The sequence below is a fragment of the Corythoichthys intestinalis genome, chromosome 19 (assembly GCF_030265065.1).
Source record: "Corythoichthys intestinalis isolate RoL2023-P3 chromosome 19, ASM3026506v1, whole genome shotgun sequence".
Lineage (NCBI taxonomy): Eukaryota > Metazoa > Chordata > Actinopteri > Syngnathiformes > Syngnathidae > Corythoichthys > Corythoichthys intestinalis.
The window spans coordinates 39903436-39923798 of NC_080413.1; the positions used below are offsets into that span (position 1 = coordinate 39903436).

Here is a 20363-nt window from a genome sequence, read left to right on the forward strand (position 1 = left end):
TATTGGAGTAGAGAGACTGAAACAATGACATTTTGCGGCTCTTTTGCGTCACATTTTTCTCGTTCTGAATAATTCCCCCTCAATGGGCTGAATAGGTTAACAGACGAAACCATTCTCCTGCCAACATCATCCTGGTATCATGGTAGGCGTGGCTAACTGGCAGATTAAAAGACAAATTTCTCATCATCTGCGCTTTGCCAAATTGTTGTGTATCGTCGAATCGTCTCAAAATATGATTTTAATTCACATAATAATGCTATTTAAGAATTTTTTTCTCCTGTCGTACGCACTTTCAGTGAACGTAGCTTACAAGCACAAAACTTCACAAACAGATAACAAAGACTGATCACATATTCATTATTATTGTTGTTGTTGTTTCAGTCTATTTTTTTATACAGTAGAACAACAGAGGGGAAAAAAACACTACAATTGCATGTTACTTGGTAGATGGAGGCATCAAAGAATGCCGTCTGTTTTTAAAGGTGGCAAATCGGTCTATCACTCTGCTCTGACTCCTACAGGTCAATAACAGTGGTGGAGTTGATTGTTAGTGTATTATTATGACTATCCACTGATGGTTATCATTTGTGAATGAGCTTAGCACCTGTACTCATCTATGTGTAAAGTGGGAAACACAGCTGAAGCTCCAGAAGGAAGTCACCCGAAAGATAGTAAAAAGAGTGCACACTTAACTCTACTAGGACCTGCACAATGCATTTCAGACTAAGTACCTAGCAGCAGCTAAGTAGCAGCGTTATTTTAGGGATGGGATGTAAATTTTGGCCCCAAAACAACAAAGGTAAGATCTGCGCAGAGATTGTCTGTAGTGTGCAAGCCAGCTTTTTATTCATTACGGAGCAGTTGGTTTATTTATCACATAGGTCTTTCTGCTGTTAGTGGGGGGTGGAGCTAACTGTTACTATCAGCAGTGATAAATAGTAACTTTCTTGGAAAACCTTCCAGTGTTGGGCACGTTACTTTAAAAAAGTAATTAGTTACAGTTACTCTGTACTTCTTCCAAAGAGTAACTGACTTAGTAACTAAATGACTCTATAGTAAAAGTTATAGTTATAGTTACCAGGGAAAGTAATTATTTCAGTTATTTTAAAAAGAAGTGGTTGTTGTTGTACGTCAAAGAATTTTAAATTTTCTGAGCAGTATTCGAGTCAGTTGAATAGAGAAGAACAGACAGGTAGCTGTGTTATAGAACCTTGTAATTTTTATTGCACCTCACCAGCAACAGATTTATCCTACACTTGAAGTGCAAGAAAAATAAACAGTAAACAATATAATAAAATAACAATCAGCAGTAAACAATATAAAGTGAGTTTAATCAATTAAATCTAACTCACACAACCTGAGACAACTGGTCAAGTAGACATAGCCTACTGTACTTTAAGTATTTTGACTTGAAATAGTGTTTATATCTCCATCTCGTAAAGGACAAATTTTCCTCTGAATGCTCTGCCATCATATCCCTCTGCATCTGTTTTGCGTGTGTGTGTTTACCGCACGCGCTGTTCCGGTTTGTGTGTGAAAACACCAGCTCTGATTGGCTTACCATGACACATGACTCTAACCCTCAGCCAATCGCAATCACTTCCATCACATCTATCCAGGTGGTGCATTCAGGTAGCCTCGTCCCCCTACTCCTCTCGTCACCCTCAAAGCGTCTGCCGTCCTCAAGATGGAAGCAGCATTCTTGCTGGCTGACAGTGTGGGATGGGAACAAGGCTAGCATTCAGGTGTAGCAAAAACAGAAACGTTGGCAAGCTTTGGAAAGCATTGTCTAATTGAATGAGCAGGGACAAACAGTCTGGAGTCATAAGAAGTACGTGCTGTAATATTCTGATACAGAAATATCCGAGGCCAAGTGTGAAAGTGGCTAGAATTTCTTGCCGGAACTCCCCGACGTGAAGGTCTCCACGGAGCCAGAAATTCTATTTATTTATTATTATTTTTCTTTCTTTCATTTTTTTTTGTGTGTGTGTGTGTGTGGGGGGGGGGGGGGGGGGGTGTCAAACCTCTTACACTACTGACATGCAAAGAAAACTTTTAGCACAGTTATTTCTATGACACATACAAAAACTGATTTTCATTCAAAAGTGTATTTTTTCAATGATTTGCAAAATACAGTAGAAGTTAACAAAAACAGCAATAACCCCAACCTCCATCTCCTAATTTTTATTTTCCCTCATTTCCTCACATACTAAATGCCATATCTCAATTTTAACTCCTTAAGAACATACGATGTATTTTAAAATTGAAGTTAATGTAAACATTTACTTTTTTTTTAAATAACAAAGATATAAGTAACATACATTAAGAAAAATAATTACAAATGACTTACTGTATATTAAGCAGAGTGAAATGGAATATAGTTTGAAGATTGCGCAAACATTGACTTTTTTAAATCATAAGGAAATGAATAAGTAGCCTAACATAAATGAACAAATATAGGTTCAAAGTGCATATTGACAGCTAAGATGTTCTGAACCTCCCCATCAGGGCAAATAAAAATAAATATGATAAATAAGCCTCCTCAACTCTTTCGCTGCTCTCAAAGATTTGATCCATTTTATGTTGCATTGCCCTTTTTTTGTCGCATCAATTCAACAACCTTTTTTTTTTTATTCTTTATTTTTTATTTTTATTTTTGCTGTTCCAGAAAACATGCACATTTGAACCAATCAGAACTAACTATCTCTGCTGATCACATGTCAGTATGTCAGCCAATTGAACGGATAAGTGAGCCCAGGCGTTTTGCTTTGCTGCGTATATTCGCACATTGATGTGGCTAATCATCAGACTCAGATAACTGCAGCAGCTGGGGAAACCTCCATGCCGTCCATGGAATAAAATAAATAATAAGTATTGGTGGAAATGGATTACACTACACGTACACTTTATTATGCTGGCTGTTAACACTTGTGTATGTAAATTTGATGTAGGTAGATTATTTTCTTCTTGGAGATTAAATGCATGTGTGGCAGCTCAGCATTTTTTTTTGTTTGTTTACATAGCGTTATGACAGTTGCCGTCATATTTTCGGAATCAAAGCACCGTGTACCGGAACAACATTCCGGCCCTGAATCTTATACCGGAACTGCCTTCTGGCCCTGAATCTTATATCGGAACTGCGTTCCTGACCGTTCTGGCCCACTTTCACCCTAAAGTACACACGGCGCCAATATTGTGTTGCTCACATGATGCGGGAGTGAGTTAGAGACACGGCCTGCCGAGAGCCGTACGTTTGTGTTAATGTTGAAGTTATATGTGCTATTAAAGAAACAGAATGCCAGCACGTCCTGTGTGGTATATCTTTGCTAAGAAAAAGCACAAAACAAAACACGTGCGCTATTCTCGAACCTGAACCTAAGTCTTGGATGACAAATAAACAGAGCAGAGTAGACTCACTACGGCTGGTAGTTTCTTCAATTTATTCAGAGTAAGTAACGCTCCGCTTTTGACACGTCAGTAACGGTAACGGTGTTGTCACGGCGGAAAAAATAATTAGTTAGATTACCCCTTTACTGAAAAAATAACGCCGTTATGTAACGGGGTTATTCATAACGGCGTTATTCCTTCATCCATCTTTTCATGCTCTGCTCTGTGTGCATCAGAGGTGTGTACACACACACACACACACACACACACACACACACGCACACACACACACACACACATGCCGGTAGTCCAGTACAGACTGAGAGCAAGGTGACAGGGAAAACACGCACTTGATTTTCATTGATGTGGACGTTCTCTATACGAAGAAGTGGAATGGATTGGATAATGACGCATTGAAGGGGCTCTCTACCTTACTTTATAAATGAGAAGGAAACTGACAGATTTATGATTATATTCGAGTTAATAATTATAGGTTATATGATTACTGATTTAAACTAATATCCTGGCAACTTCATAGTGAAAATATCAGCATTTTTTTTTTTTTATTATTATTTTGTTTTTAAATAAAACAACAAATGATTTAGGGGGGCCTAAAATAGGCCCAAAGACACCACTGGATTATGGTAGTTGTTGTGCTGACGCAATATGGCCAACAAGTGGCGACGTTTGTCCTCATTGACTCAAAGCGGGAATCACGTATTTAGTCGTAGCTTAAGTAATATCTATGCCTGGAGCAGAAACGTAACGACGCGCCTGTGCGGCGGCCACCTTGAATGGGGCAAACTCCCAATCGAAGAGAACTGAAGGACATATATGAATAATTTGGGTCATATCGTTATTTTTTTTGTAGTTTTTTTTTTTTTTTTTTTTTTAATTCTCTTCTCTTTTCTATCTTTTCATTATATTGTGTTCTTGTAAATTGGACCTCGAGTCTGTTAATAAAATCTAATTTGGAAAAAAAAAAAAGAACAGGAAAACTATATGTAATGTACACTGAAGTATTTGTTTCACTCATTGTCTCACACTTTGCCCTGTTAAAAATGAAATTCAATAATAATAATATAAAAATAATAAACATATGGTGGTGTTTTTTTTGGGGGTAGCAGCAAAACACCAATACGCCAGTGAGTGAAAGGTGTGCCAATGTTTATTCTTGATTGTCCTTTTAACCTGGCCGCCTCCCTTTTTCTTTTGTCTCCTCTGACAAAACTTTCCATCTCTTTTGTTGCTCTATCATCTCTAGAGAATCCGCGCGAAAGCTTTTGCATCGACTTCCGTTTTTATGCTGAATGGGTAAAGGCGGAAGTGACGTATGCTGTTAAGCAGTCAGCACATTTGTAGTTTTTTTTTGTGTGGCAGGGTTCCTGCCACCCTCCTCAAAGTTAGTGCCAGTAAAGGCAATACCGAGACCCCCTCGGGTCATAACAGAGGTGTTATCCAACTAGTTGTCATTCGACATATCACAAATGTAATGAAAATATTTTATAAAGGTTGAAAAGTTCCCTAGTGTTGCTTTAACGATGCCACATAATCAAATAGGCCAGCGTGATCATCGTACTTCCAAAGCCTATGTGTGGTCATGTGACGGTATTGTTACATCTGATCCGTATGATTGAATCGTGATGATTGAGAAAAAAAAAAAAGATCTAATATAGTATTACCCCTACTTATGAACGTCTCTACATACATAATTTTCAGGTTAAGACACGTCTCAATGCGAAACCATCGCCTCGTTACGGAAGAAGTTTCAAGACGTGAAAGGCAAAAACACAGTATGGCTGGTACTCGAAGCTCCCAGAGTTTACTGAACATAACATACCTATAGCTGCTCTGCCATTGGCTAATGCCTAGCATCCAACTGGGTAAGAGGGACCCCGACTGTACATCTCAGCGTCCTCTTCACTCACCCCGCGTCTTCCGACAGCTTTACATGAGCGTATTAACTTTTATTCTTTATTCTCAGTTTTTTGTATGATGCACAAGTCCGATGTTGTTTTATGTGCAATAATTCAATTGTAACATGTATTTGTTACACAGCTAGCCAAAAGTATTGGCACCCCTGCAATTCTGTCAGAATTCTGTCGATTCTTGCCATTACAACTGCTTTGGTAGTAATATCTTCATTTATTTTGCCCACAAAGAAATAACACAAAAGAGAATGAAAGAAAAAATTAAATCATGATCATTTTACACGAAACTCCAAAAATGGGCCGGACAAAAGAATTGGCACCCTCAGCCTAATACATGGTAGCACATTCATTCATTCATTTTCCATGCCGCTTCATCCTCACGAGGGTCGCAGAGGTGCTGGAGCCTATCCCAGCTTTGGTAGCACAACCTTTAGACAAAATAAGCGCAAACAACCGCTACCGGTATCCATCAATGAGTTTCCTAAAATGCTCTGCTGGAATTTTAGACCAATCTTCTTTGGCCAACTGCTCCACTGCCTTCTCCAAACTGCCATTTCAGGATCTCCCCACAGGTGTTCTATGGGATTCAGGTCTGGACTCATTGCTGGCCACTTCAGAAGTCTCCAGTGGTTTCTCTCAAACCATTTTCAGCCAGAGGCAGCAAACCCCAAAACATCAGGGAACCTCCGACACGTTTGACTGTGGGGACCGTGTTTTCTTTGAAGGCCTCATTTTTTCCCCTGTAAACTCTATGTTTATGCCTTTTCCCAAAAAGCTCTACGTTTGTCTCATCTGACCAGAGAACATTCTTTAAAAACGTTTTTGGCTTTCTCAGGTAAGTTTTGGCAAAATCCAGCCTGTTTTTTTTTTTATGTCTCTAAGTGAGAAGTGGGGTCTTCCTGGGTATCCTATCATAGAGTCCCTTTTCATTCAGACGCTGGCGAATAGTACGGGTTGACACTGTTGTACCCTCAGACTGCGGGACATCTTGAACTTGTTTGGATGTTAGCCGAGGATCTTTATCCACCGTCCACACAATCTTTCCTGGAAAACCCCCGTCAATTTTTCTTTTCCGTCCACATCTACGGAGGTGAGCCACAGTGCCATGGGCTTTACACTTATGGATGACACTGCGCACGGTGGACATAGAAACATTCAGGTCTTTGGAGATGGACTTGTAGCCTTGAGATTGCCTAGGCTTCCTCACCATTTTGCTTCTCAAGTCCTCAGACAGTTCTTTGGTCTTCTTTTCTCCATGCTCAATGTGGTACACAGGACAGAGGTTGAGTCAACTTTAATCCATTTTAACTGGCTGCAAGTGTAATTTAGTTATTGCCACCACCTGATATGTGCCACAGGTAAGTAACACATGCTGACACACACACAACAAAAAAATTAGATAAGCATCACGATCTTTTAAAGGGTGCCAATACTTTTGTCCAGCCCGTTTTTGGACTTTTGTGTACAATAATTTTTTTTTTCATTCTCTGTGTTTTTTTTCATTGCAAGCAAAATAAATAGATAGTAATAAAGATATTACTACCAAAGCATTTGTAATTGCAATCATTTTCTGGGCGAAATTGAGCATTATCTGACAGAATAGCGGGGTTGCCAATATTTTTGTAACTAAGGGTGTAACGGTACATGTATTTGTATTGAACCGTTTCGGTACGTGGTGCTCGGTTTGGAACGGAGGCGTACAGAGTTTCTGACGTAATGTAACCCTTACTTTTCGAGGCTGTGAGTCGATCGGGTTAGTTTCTTTGTGTAGATTATATTTACTCCGTCTTCTCTACTATAATGAGGATCAACACGGTAGGACAGTATAACCCAGAAACGTCAACAGCGTGACAACGTGGCCACCGCGAGAATGCAGTGAAATACAGGCGTTAAAGTCAATCAGCCAATGCACACCAGTCGCAGTGTGGCCGCGTGTTAGACGCGTTCCAGAAGCGGCTCAACATGACGCACGCAAAAAGAACGACAGAGTTTATTATTTGACGCGAAACGCGACCCTCCTACGTCAATACTACTACCGGTGTTCTGCCACGAACACCGGTACCTAGGATTGGGCAGACCGGAAGTCACTCGCGTAAAAACACTGTGGATCCGGTCGATTTTCAAACTAATATGCAATCGTAACCCACTTTTGAGTCCATTAGATCTCGAGTGGTAGATTAGGGCACAGTTGACTTGTCTTTGTTGATTTACTGCTGTCTTCTCTGCTATAATAATGACCAACACAGCCCAGTGTTCAATACAAAACCCTCCTACCACAACAAAACAAGTAGGAACTAACATTCACATAGGAACTAAAGTTATACAACATAAAATATACAATATAAATAAATACTACATCATATTTGTAAAATATAAACACATAATAAAATAATAGCCCATTTAAATAAAATAAAATGAGGTAAAACACCTGTAAGTAATAATACACAGATCCTGCTTACACATTTAAATTTCTGTGTGGCGCTTTAACTTGAGAAAATCCACCAATAAAGCTTTTGAAAACCGTTCATAATTTTTTTTTTTTTTTTTTAAATGATTCATTGAGGCATTTCATTTGTAAAATACATGTTAAAATCTTTGTCATGGGGATTGCTTTTCTCTTTAGCACAGGACTTGCTTTCTTTCTTTCAGAAAGCTGACCAATACGTGGGGTCTGAAAGGCAAATCGTTGTTGGATTATCTTTAAATACCCGCTACTTTTTGAGCAGAATTCTAGCTTTGTATAGGCTAATGTTCCTATTGTTGAAAGCACAAAGGTGTGTAATAAACAGCTAGCACATTTATATTTTGCATTTTGTTTTCTTACTGCACCGAAAATGAACCGAGCCGTGACCTCAAAACCGAGGTACGTACCGAACTAAGATTTTTGTCAACCGTTACACCTCTACTTGTAACGGATTAGGGCATTTAAATGGAAAACATGTCTCAACATACAGAATTTTCAGGTTACGAAACTACTTCCAGAACCAATTAATTTCGTAAGTACCGTTAGCACTGTATGTAGAATAAAGAGTACAATAGTCAAGGATAAACTCAGTTTAATCAACACAAAATAATTCCTTGTTAGAGATAAATGGCATTTCAGCTTTTACTGTATATGTCACTGGTATAGAGAATTGATCAAAACAAAATACTGGCACATCAGACATTCTCACTTTGGTGCTGCTATATGAGCAAATGATTTCTAAAAAATTGTTCGATTCATAAAGGTTTTAGTAGTCAATGTAAAAAAAAATCTAAACACTTTTTACTGGTATGATTAATATATTAAACCTTTGTTAAAATACACAAATAACAGATGAAGCCATATTAATGAGTTAAAATTATATGCTTAGGCTATATTTATAATCATACAACTGAGAAACTTTAAAGGGGAAACTGAACAATTAAGCTTAAAAATACAGCAACATATCACCATACACATGTAAAATGCCAAAAAGAATATTAACATGCTTTCAGATGGAGGGGAAAAGTACACAGACTGCAACTCCGAGTTAGTGTAGAGTCAAGATTTAAGATTACATATAACCTACTTATCTGAGGTAAAGTGTTGTATGACTCACTTCATTGTAATATCTTGTTAAAAGGATAGCAGGTAGCAAGTGGAAACAATGTGCACAAGGAAGAATGGCATGTAGAACTGGTTCATCAAGATACGTAAAGACTTTACTTCTTAGCTGAAAGCAGCCTTTTAGCCCATTCAGTTGGAAAAATGCAAAACCAGCACTACAGCAAAAGCTTCCTAACAGTCAGTTTTTAAAAAGTCAATCATTGCAAACATAGATGATCAAAATGCATCACAATTGCCTGTTCCGTTTCAAGTGGATTAGGTTTTATATTTTGCTCTCACATGCTTAGTGTGCTAACTTTGGGCAAACTTTGGGCAGCGTCATCGTAGGAGCTGGCGTTTAATTCAAAGTACTCCTCCAACTTCCACTGCAAGGTCTCGAATGTTGGCCGGTCCTGCTCATTCTCTTTCCAGCAGTCCAACATGATTTCATACAAGACTTTGGGGCACTGTTGGGGACATGGCATTCTGTAGCCCTGGGGTAATTGTTGAACAACCTGGTAGTTTGTCATGTCTACGAAAAAGACGGAGAAAATGTTAGTGCTAACCAGAGAAAACTGGAAAACCTTGCAAATCAGCATGAAAGCTCAGATGTGATTTTTTTTTTCTTCCCCAACTGGTGTTACCTGGGTATGGCATTTTGCCGAATGTCATTATCTCATACAAGAGAATACCAAATGACCAGACATCTGATTTGATTGTGAAAATATTGGTTCGGATGGCCTCGGGAGCGGTCCATTTCACAGGGAATTTGGTACCTTCTTTTGCCTCGTACACATTTTCATTCTGGACACAAAGCAGATTTTATTCAAAAGAGAAGATAATATTTCTGGAGAAATTGCGTGGAGATTAGGGATAAATGCTATTAATGCAAGGCCTTTGCACCCAAGGACAGCCACCCCCCCGAGACAAAGGCTTGGCAAACTTTCAACTCAAAAGAGCCATTTTGACCCAGTTTCAAGGGACAACAAAGACAACATTGGGAGCCGCACACACATATTGACTTTTGAAATAATTTGAGTCCACTGGGTTGCATTTTATAATATGTATCATAGACTTCATAATGATATTGACGGGCCAGATTCCACCTTCAGTGCACCACATCTTCAAGTAGGGGGCCATCCTACAATCCGCTTCAGTTATTCGCAGTCGGTCGCAGCAACACATGCAGCGATCCAACGCCGGATTTATGTCGAAAAAGTACGAAAGCTGTACCGCATACACAAGGAACAGGAAGGATTGTCTCAGGAGTGATTTGTTCGAGAATTCAAGATAATTATTATATTTTTCGTACCACGCATGCATTTTGAAACGTTGTGAAAAAAATTAATGGGAGAAATTAGCCGCTACAGCACTGGCATTATACATAATAATTACGTAAAACAAATGCTACGTGCACTTTTTTTTTTTTGCTTTTAACCAAGAATCGAGACTCTTTTACGTCCATATCTATAAAGAATTCGGGATTAAAGCATTTATTCACAAGAATTTTCAATGGCAAAAGCTCTTTGTTTACATATGGCGGCCGCTAGTTACCTTACTGACTAGCATCATAGTTCGCAATATTTACGGAAAATAAATGCTACCTGCACGGTTTTTTTGCTTTTAACCAAATATCGAGACTGTTTCAAGTCCTTATCTATAAAGAATTCAGGGATTTAAGCATATATTCACAAGAATTATCACCGGAAAAACTCTGTTTACACATGCCAACCGGCATATTGACCGACGGACAAGCATCGTACTTCGACATATTTATGTTAAATAAATGCTAACTGCACGTTTTTTTTGCTTTTAACCAAATATCGAGACAGTTTTAAGTCCTTATCTATAAAGAATTCAGGGATTTAAGGGATTTAATTAAGGGATTTCACAAGAATTTTCAATGGCAAAATCTCTTTGTTTACATATGGCGGCCGCTAGTTACCTTACTGACTAGCATCGTACTTCGACATATTTACGTAAAATAAATGCTAAGTGCACGTTTTTTTTTGCTTTTAACCAAGAATAGAGACCGTTTTACGTCCATATCTACAGTGGGTAGAACAACTATTTGATACACTGCCGATTTTGCGGGTTTTCCCACTTGCAAGCCATGTAGAGGTTTGTAATTTGTATCATAAGTTCTCTTCAAGTGTGAGGAACAGAATCTAATACAAAAATCCAGAAAATCACATTGTATAATTTTTAAATAATAAATTTGTATTTAACTGCATGAAATAAGCATTTGATACATTACCAACTAGTAAATATTCCGGCTCTCAGTTCTTTTTTAAGAACCCCTCCTGTTCTCCACTCATTACCGGAAGTAACTGCACCTGTTTGAACTTGTTACATGTATAAAAGACACCTATTCACATGCTCAAACAAACAAACTCCAACCTCTCCACAATGGCCAAGACCAAAGAGCTGTGTAAGGACATCAGGGATAAAATAATATACCTACACAAGGCTGGGATGGGCTACAGGAAAATAAGCAAGCAGCTTGGTGAGAAGGTAACAACTGTTGGAGCGATTATTAGAAAATTGAAGAAGTTCAAGTTGACGGTCAATCTGCCTCGTTCTGGGGCTCCATGCAAGATCTCACCTCTTGGGGCATAACTGATCATGAGGAAGGTGAGGGATCAGCCCAGAACTACACGGCAGGACCTGGTCAATGACCTGAAGAGAGATGGAACCACAGTCTCGAAGAAAACCATCGAAAACACATTACGCCGTCATGGATTAAAATCCTACAGCGTACGCAAGGTCCCGCTGCTGAAGCCAGTGCATGTCCAGACACGTCTGAAGTTTGCCACTGACCATCTGGATGATCCAGAGGAGCAATGGGAGAAGGTCATGTGGTCGGATGAGACCAAAAAACTCTGCTCGTCGTGTTTGGAGGAAAAAGAAGGATGAGTACAACCCCAAGAACACCATCCCAACCGTGAAACATGGAGGAGGAAACATTTTTTGGGGCTGCTTCTCTGCCAAGGGTAAAGGACGACTGCACCGTATTGAGGGGAGGATGGATGGGGCTATGTATCGCCAGATCTTGGCTGACAACCTCCTTCCTTCAGTGAGAGCCCTGAAGATGGGTCGTGGCTGGGTCTTCAAGCATGACAACGACCCTAAGCACACAGCCAAGGCAACTACAGAGTGGCTCCGTAAGAAGCATCTTAAGGTCCTGGAGTGGCCTAGCCAGTCACCAGATCTGAACCCGATAGAAAATCTACTGAGGGAGCTGAAAGTCCGTGTTGCCCGGCAGCAGCCCCGAAACTTGAAGGCTCTGGAGAAGATTTGCATGGAGGAGTGGGCCAAAATCCCTGCTGCAGTGTGTGCAAACCTTGTCAAGGACTACAGGAAATGTTTGGTATCTGTAATAGCAAACAAAGGTTTCTGTACCAAATATTAAGTTCGATATTTGTGATGTATCAAATACTTATTTCATGCAATTAAATGCAGTTATTTAAAAATCATACAACGATGATTCTGTTTTTTTGTATTAGATTCCGTCCCTCACAGTTGAAGAGAACTTATGATACAAATTACAGACCTCTACATGCTTTGCAAGTGGGAAAACCAGCAAAATCGGCAGTGTATCAAATACTTGTTCCCCCACTGCATAAAGATTTCAGGGAATTAACCATTTATTCACAAGAATTTTCAACGAGAAAAGCTCTTTGTCTGTAGTTCCACTCTGTCAGCTTTGACGGCCACGCCAACAAAGCAGGCCCCCTATTAATCGGCCCAGTGTCCGCCGTCAATATCATTATGAAGTCTATGCATGTATATACACAGGTAGTCCCTGGGTTACAACATACCTGATTTATGTAATTTCAACTTTACGGCAATAGAGTGTCGTCCGCCACTTTGTCTCGTTTTTTTTTTTTTTTTTTTAAATAATGTTGACTTTTGTTTTGTGACGCATGCTTTTATTTTTGAGCAGGAAACGTAGAGTAGGTAATACTGCTGCACGCAAGTGAGAGCGCATGTACACATGAAGAACATATTTACGCACATGAAGAAGAGTGTATTTGCCCACACGAAGAAGTCGTGCAGCTGAGTGAGAGAGAGGGGGGAAAGATTACAGCTGCAAGCATGCGTGCATATTTGTTGCTTTCGAACTTTTGTACTGTTTATTCCGCGCTTTCAATTGTGGTTGAATGAGGGCGAGTTTATATGATTGTTTTTGATGATGTGTGGACTCTGATACATGTTAATCATTTGTGTTGATTGTTATTGCTTTATCAGCAGCTAGTTACAAACACAACTTTGAATTGCTGTTATTGAAGATGAATCATTTCATTCTGCAAGGGTTGATGTCATGAGCAGCTGAATAAAGTCAGCAAACCACATCGTCTAACATCATCTTTTTGGAGTTTAGCTCGCGGTCCAGCTAACACTTAGCTCCAACGTCTTGGCGAGGACAGTACAATAACGTAGAATCGATGTTTTTGGATACTTATTTTGAGATTTAGAGGGTATTTAGGGGTACTTAAAGGGTTAATTCCGACTTATGCGGAAATTCGGGTTACGTCGCCAGCGTCGGAACGGAACTCGTTCGTAACCTGGGACTACCTGTACACGCACACATATGTATATATATTATATGGAAAACACAGACAAGGCTGAAAAAGTTTCTGCTCTTGCACCCCTCCTTAAAATAAACTGCTGTATTTTAAGCCAAAAGAACTGTTGTGTTTGATAGAACAGTATGTCTATATGTGGCCATAGCAGTTTCATGGCGCATAAGCCGTCGAGCCATTTTTAATCTGTCCCTTTTACCCTGGACACCCCCATTTACAGACACTGCGCAACCGCTTTTGTTACAACCCAGCCATCAATATAAGGTCAGTAATTATTTTTATTATTCGAAATGTTTGTCATTTTTAGCTTAGAATCATTATTTGATGTCTAATATAAAAAAAACTTTATAAAATTATTCACTCGCATATTTTAAACTTTTAAATGACGTCACATTGAAAAAAGAGTGTCACCTCATAAACCGCTTAATTGTATTTTTTTATGTTAGTGTCACATTTTCCCCGATATTTTAAATAATTGATCCAAACAAAGAAAATATGAAAAAAGATGTTCAAAAGGGTAAATATTTGAAAAAGAAAATCTCGACTACTCCTTGATGTCTGCGATTTCTGCATTGCGACCGTTGTTATATTAGTTTCACCCATAAAATCACCAAGAAGTTCGGCTGTGGCCATTCACAGCTGTGTCTTGAGACTCTGTGATAAATGCTACACCAAGTTTTTGGATCGAAATAAGTACGCGATAATATCTCGTTAAAATCATGCTCTCTCATGCTCTCACCTGACGTTAGGGTTTAAATTATTTATTTATTATTATTATTTTTTAAATGCCCTCCTGCTCAAAATTTCCTTCCAGCAGTAAATAGATATTTTAAAGTGATCCTCGATTTTAAAGACATGTAGGCTCTAATAAATCACAATTGTTCTCTTGTATTAAAATATGTCGTTAGAAACACATAAAATGTTAAATCAATGGAAATATTTTATAATATTTAGTGCATATTTTGACCGATAGTTGGCGCCATGTTCTGCGGGCGCGGAGTGATGACGTAGATGATATTTTTCCAATCGTGTAGCGTGTGTACAACAACTGTGTATTACTGGCTTAACTCGCGAAGTAAAATGCCACGATGTGCTGCTTATGGATGCAATTTCGAGTCAAATGGAAACAAGGAGAGTGATGCGAGTCTCCACAAATTTCCTGTTGACAAGAAGAGTTATAGGTTTGGGAAAATGCCTGTAGACAAGCAAATCTTCCCAAACAACCAAGGCTTTGTTGTCGCCATTTTTCTCCTACCGCGTTTGAGGATTTTAGTAGAGGACAACTAATGAAAGATCTCACCGGAGCGGCTAGATATAAGCGCAGACTAAAACCAAATGCTGTTGCAACTATTTTCCCGCACAAGAAGCCTCAGCCTGCTCGGATATCGAGTGAAATGCGCGCAATGAAGCGAGACGGACGAGACACTCTGGCCGCCCTCTTAAGCACCCAAGCCGCTCCTGTCGCTACAGCGGGAGGCGAACCTTCGGGCGTACCGCTAGTCACAGAGGAAGCTAATAATTCACCTCTACTGTCAGTTCATCAGGCAGTGTGTGTTCAGTATTCAGCTAATATGAGTGATGCTGCCACTCAAACTGATCAAAGCACGTCCAATGCAATTCATTCAATGCAACACAAATGTCCCAACCCCATTGATAAAGCAATAAATTCTCATCGCCGGAATGGCATACATGTGAAGTCAAAATCCATTTTAGGGGACTCCCTCTGAAAGCTCATCGCGAGAATAGCAAGAGTGCCAAACAGTAATCAGAGAAAAGGGTGGCTACTTTGAAGATACTAGAATATTACACGTTTTTAGTTATTTCACCTTTTTTTCTAAGTACACAATACACACGTGTGCATTTGTAGCAAGTTATAACAGAATTCACCGGCGGAAATTATGTTGGCACGTTGTTTGGTTGGGGGGGGTACTTTGTGAAGGGAACAGCTGGAAATAACTGTTACCTTCCACGGGTCGCATGCCAGACAGACATTGCTATTTCTTGCAGCCTAAATGTCAATAAAACAACGCGGATTAGCTCCGTGGTTTGATACTCCGCATCCTTCCCTAGCTCGCCACACATTCATAGTTTTATTGCCTTCAGTGAGAGTTTATAATGTCAATGGTCAAGAAAATAAAAAGGCACGAATGCCAATGTGTTTTGGCCTGTACTGTATGTAAAGCATACGACAGCTCTGGATGCTAACAATCTACACAATTATATTGGAATGAGTTTGATGACGCAATAACTCACCTTGAAGATCTGCTGACAAAAACCTGAGTTCTCGACAACATACGCTCTCTCGCTCCGTTGTCATCGAGGTGCACTTGCCGCAAGTACACCAGAAGTTTAGCCCAACTCTTGCCTCATCAGGTATTTCTTGCTCTGCATTTCGCCTTTGCTGCTCGTCTTGTGAACGACCGACAGTGCTGTCCTGCTCTTCACTTTTCCGCTCTGGTTCAAATTGGAAGGGACGAACTGACGAGATGTTGCTAATGAATGACACGCCGAAGTCCGGCAGCGGGATTTGTGACGTCACAGCACTGCGACGTCAACAACCATGGTGAACAATCAGTTAAAATAATTTTACAAATTTTATTAAAACGAAAACATTAAGAGGGATTTAATGTCAAATTATTATAACTCATACTAAGATGTATCTTTTAAGAATTACTTGTCTTAAAACTAGAGGACCACTTTAAGCTTTCCAATGATACACATGCATATATGATCATTTTGAAAATTTGGCAAAATTGGGGGTCTCAGAGCGGAACTTCAAGCCACCTGAATGTTTTCCTCCATATATATTACAAGGTGCATATTTGACTGAGCAAAGGCGTTTAGCCTTCTTTTAGTTAGCAGAATACAAGCAAACATTTTACACACTCGTATTCACAGAACACTCACACAGGTCATGAATTCACCCACTATGTTAAGTCACGATTGCCACTTGGAAGGTTTGTAGGTACACCTGCGTAAGTGTTCTGTCCACAAACACACAAGACACTGAGCATGACTTGATCTGCCTACAAAAGGGAAGTCAAAGTTTGTTAAATCTCGCAAGCGCCAAAGTAGGTTTGAATAATATAAAACTGAGCTACATCAGAATGTTCGACTGGCGGCATGTGGTTTCGGAGCTGCCGGTTGATGACCCCTGCCATAGATCACCCGACGAGCTGCTGCTAGTGAGGTGGAGTGAGAGTGCCCACACCCTCCCATCACCTTGCACACCCCACAGTCACCCAAACACCCTCAAGCACCCAGGGATCATGCAGGGATACCACCCATCACAGAGGCCCAACGTGAGAGATTCTCATTAGACAGTGTACACGGTGTATACATGCAAGACATACCTGAAAGACCCGGGCAAGACCAAAATCTGCCACCTTGCAGATGTTGTTCTCTCCTACTAGCACATTTCTTGCAGCAAGATCTCTGTGAATATAGTTCTGCAACTCCAGAAAAGCCATACCAGATGCCACCTGCGCACCCATCTCAATCTGGTCGGAGAGCTGGAGTTTGTCACCCTTGTCCTCTGAAATTATTTAGAGCAATAAAAGATGTTCAAGTCATTGGGTGAAAGCATGGAGGGCTTTTATAAACCAGGGCTATAGGAAAAAAAAGTTATATCGTGAGCTCAGCTCATAATAGGAGCTCCATTATGAAATTTTAGGTGCACAAGCAATGTTGCCAGATTGGGCAGGTTGCTGCCCACTTGGGCTCTCTCTCTCTTTTTTTTTTTTTTTATTTTTTTTTTTAAACCTGTCCTTTTTAGCTGCTTGCGCAGAGAATGGAAGTCTGAGTGTCCTATTGGTCTGAACAGTTTTAATGTATCACATGAGAGTATTATGTACTCCCTTTGTGGTTACTGTGTTTCATTTTTTAGGAGAATGCAGCGAGCATGAAGAGGTTATGGGGGGAGAGGAAGAAAAATATAGAAAAGGAGAGAGACAGAAGGGAAGAACGAACAACATCAAGAAATACATTCAACGCCTACACAAAGGCTTTATAATGAATTGACAGGACACGGGGCGCGGGCCGGATTCATAGGGGGCGCATCTCCGTTAAAGCTGACCGAGTGGAAACACAAAGCTTTTGCCGCTGAAAATTCTTGTGAATAAATGCTTGAATCCCTGAATTCTTTATAGATATGGACGTAAAAACCTTGTAGGTGGCTTTTATTTTACGTAATAATGCAAACTATGAGGCTAGTCAGTAAGGAAATTAGCGGCCGCCATATGTAAAGAAAATAGCATTTTCCGTTGAAAACTGTTGTGAATAATTACTTAAATCCCAGAATTCTTTATAGATATGGACGTATAGTCGATTCTTAGGTAAAAGCACCACCCAGTAGCCTACCATATTTTTCGGACAATAAGTCGCAGTTTTTTTTTAATAGTTTGGCGGGGGGTGCGACTTATACTCAGGAGCGACTTATGTGTGAAATTATTAATACATTATGATATCATTTCACATGTTATTCTGGTGTTTTGGAGTGACACTGATGGTTTGGTAAACTTGTTAGCATGTTCTTTATGCTATAGTTATCTGAATAACTCAATAGCTATGGCCACGTTCGCGTTCTGCCTTTGGCAATGTGTATTCAATTGTATTATTGACTTTTTTATATGGAAATGCATGCTTTTAGTTTGTGGCGTTTTCACGCCCACGTGGGGGCGCATTCGCACTTGTTTACCTGAAGAAGAGCGCTCACACGCCAGAAGAAGACTGACAACTACGCAGCTCTGCGTGAGTGGGCTAGTTGGCGAGAGAGAAACACGGCTGCGAACCTACGTTCATTGTTTATGCTTGTAAAATATCTCTACAGAGGCCTGTGTGTATCATCTTTTCTGTTGTTGTTGTTGTGTTTTCCACCCGCGATCAGACATAGCCAGTTGTGTGGTTGTCTGAACAATGTGCTAATGCTAGCGAACCCATGCTAACCGTTTGTATCATTGCTGTAGCAGCACCTAATTATCATTTATTTACGTTGATGCGAACCTGTTTGGTATCGAGGATGAAATTGATTCAGCAAATTATACGGACGTCCAGCATCGTCATTTGGGAGTATACAGTATTCGCATTTCGTTGTTCATGCACTGTACAGTGTACACTTATTCAGCATGTTGTTCTCTATTGTATTTTTATATTAAATTGCCTTTCAAGATGACATATCTACGTGTTGGATTTTATCAAGTAAATTTCCCCCCAAAATGAGACTTATACTCCGGTGCGACTTATGTTTTTTTTTTCTCTTTGTTTGGCATTTTATGGCTGGTGCGACTTATACTCAGGTGCGACTTGGAGTCCGAAAAATAACGGTATTATGTGAATTGCTTGGACGTGTGGATATGTTGACATCCTATTCAATGCTCCCTGATCGCTGATCCTGGCACTGATAGTTTCTGTAATTGCGCGTGTGACTTGTCTAATTGCACCCAGTCATGCGTGAATCCCATCAGACGTGTGATAGTCCTGCAGACAAGTGAGATTGCTGCACGGGGGCCACGGCCTCTCCCATGCTTTTCAGGAGAGAGGTGTGCCAGCGCAGCTCATCCCTCCTCTCGCTGCTCCAGCAAGGAAGCCGCCGTCATCCCCTTGGGATCCAGGGTGGTCAACACGGATCATCCGCGCCCCATTAACCAGCCTTCAGGGAAGGGATGAGGGGACGTGCCACCGCCCCCCAGCGCGTGTCAAACTGCAAGTTAGTGTGCACGCGAACTACATTTACAGACTCAATGGAAAACGGTACTGTGAATTAGAGGTTAGATTTTGTGCCCGAACCCGAACCCGACCCGGGTCGGGTCGGGCCCACAATTTAAGCATTCACGTTCGGGTCAGGTCGGGTCGGGCCGCCATGCCGGACTAATAAATTATTTAAAAAAAAAAAAAAAAAAAAAAAAAAAAATGGAGAGCATGCTCTCTGTATTGCGCTTTTGCTTGTGCGTGTGCACGAACGCCGTGGCGCCGGCCGCTTTTTCTTCTTGTCCTCCCACTGCACTGCTGAGGCGCCGCCCTCTCCTTGTCAGAGAGGCGCGTCCATGTGAGAACAATAGCCCACACACTCAGAAATATGTTTAACAAACTTTCCCAGCGTTATTTCGTTGTGTGAATGCTTTGATAATTCTAAAAAAAATATGTAGATTATTTAAACATTAAGAAAACTTGCGTTTTTTTCTGCCAACTCGAAGAAATGAAAATAAATTGCTGCTGCTGCGTTTTTTCCGCGTCACTCCCCCCCAAAAAATAAATAAATAAATAAATAAATAAAATGGAGAGCATGCTCTCTGTATTGCGCTTTTGCTTGTGCGTGTGCACGAACGCCGTGGCGCCGGCCGCTTTTTCTTCTTGTCCTCCCGCTGCACGGCCGAGGCGCCGCCCTCTCCTGTTCCCTCTCCTTGTCAGAGAGGCGCGTCCATGTGAGAACAATATCCCACACACTCAGAAATATGTTTAACAAACTTTCCCAGCGTTATTTCGTTGTGTGAATGCTTTGATAATTCTAAAAAAAATATGTAGATTATTTAAACATTAAGAAAACTTGCGTTTTTTTCTGCCAACTCGAAGAAATGAAAATAAATTGCTGCTGCTGCGTTTTTTCCGCGTCACTCAAAAAAAAAAAAAAAAAAAAAAAAAAAAAAAAAAATCGGGTTTTTCGGGCTCGGGCCTGCAAATCTAGTTAAGTGATCGAGCTCGGGCCGGGTCGGGCCTCAATACCAGCGGGCCGTGTCGGGTCGGGCTGGATTTTTTAGGCCCGAACTAGGCTCTACTGTGAATGTCCACGCTAAAAATCAGATATGAAGAAAAATCGGAATTTGTGCATTATGAACCTAGCCTTAGTGTCCTTATGGTCTGAACAGTTATAATGTGTCACATGGGAGTTTGATATAC

At 40.3% G+C, this 20363-nt stretch overlaps 1 protein-coding gene across 1 annotated transcript in view; it reads right to left on the bottom strand.

Annotated features, from left to right (window-relative positions):
* Window positions 1-8357: 8357 nt before the first annotated feature.
* The window catches only part of frk (fyn-related Src family tyrosine kinase), a 51693-nt gene continuing 39687 nt past the window's right edge, over window positions 8358-20363 (bottom strand). Inside the window, exons 6-8 of the mRNA XM_057822533.1 lie at window positions 16826-17007; window positions 9531-9690; window positions 8358-9418 (exon numbers count right to left, since the gene is read on the bottom strand). Coding sequence (XP_057678516.1) covers window positions 9183-9418; window positions 9531-9690; window positions 16826-17007 — 578 coding nt within the window. The 3' untranslated portion in view covers window positions 8358-9182. The remainder of the gene's footprint in view (window positions 9419-9530; window positions 9691-16825; window positions 17008-20363) is intronic.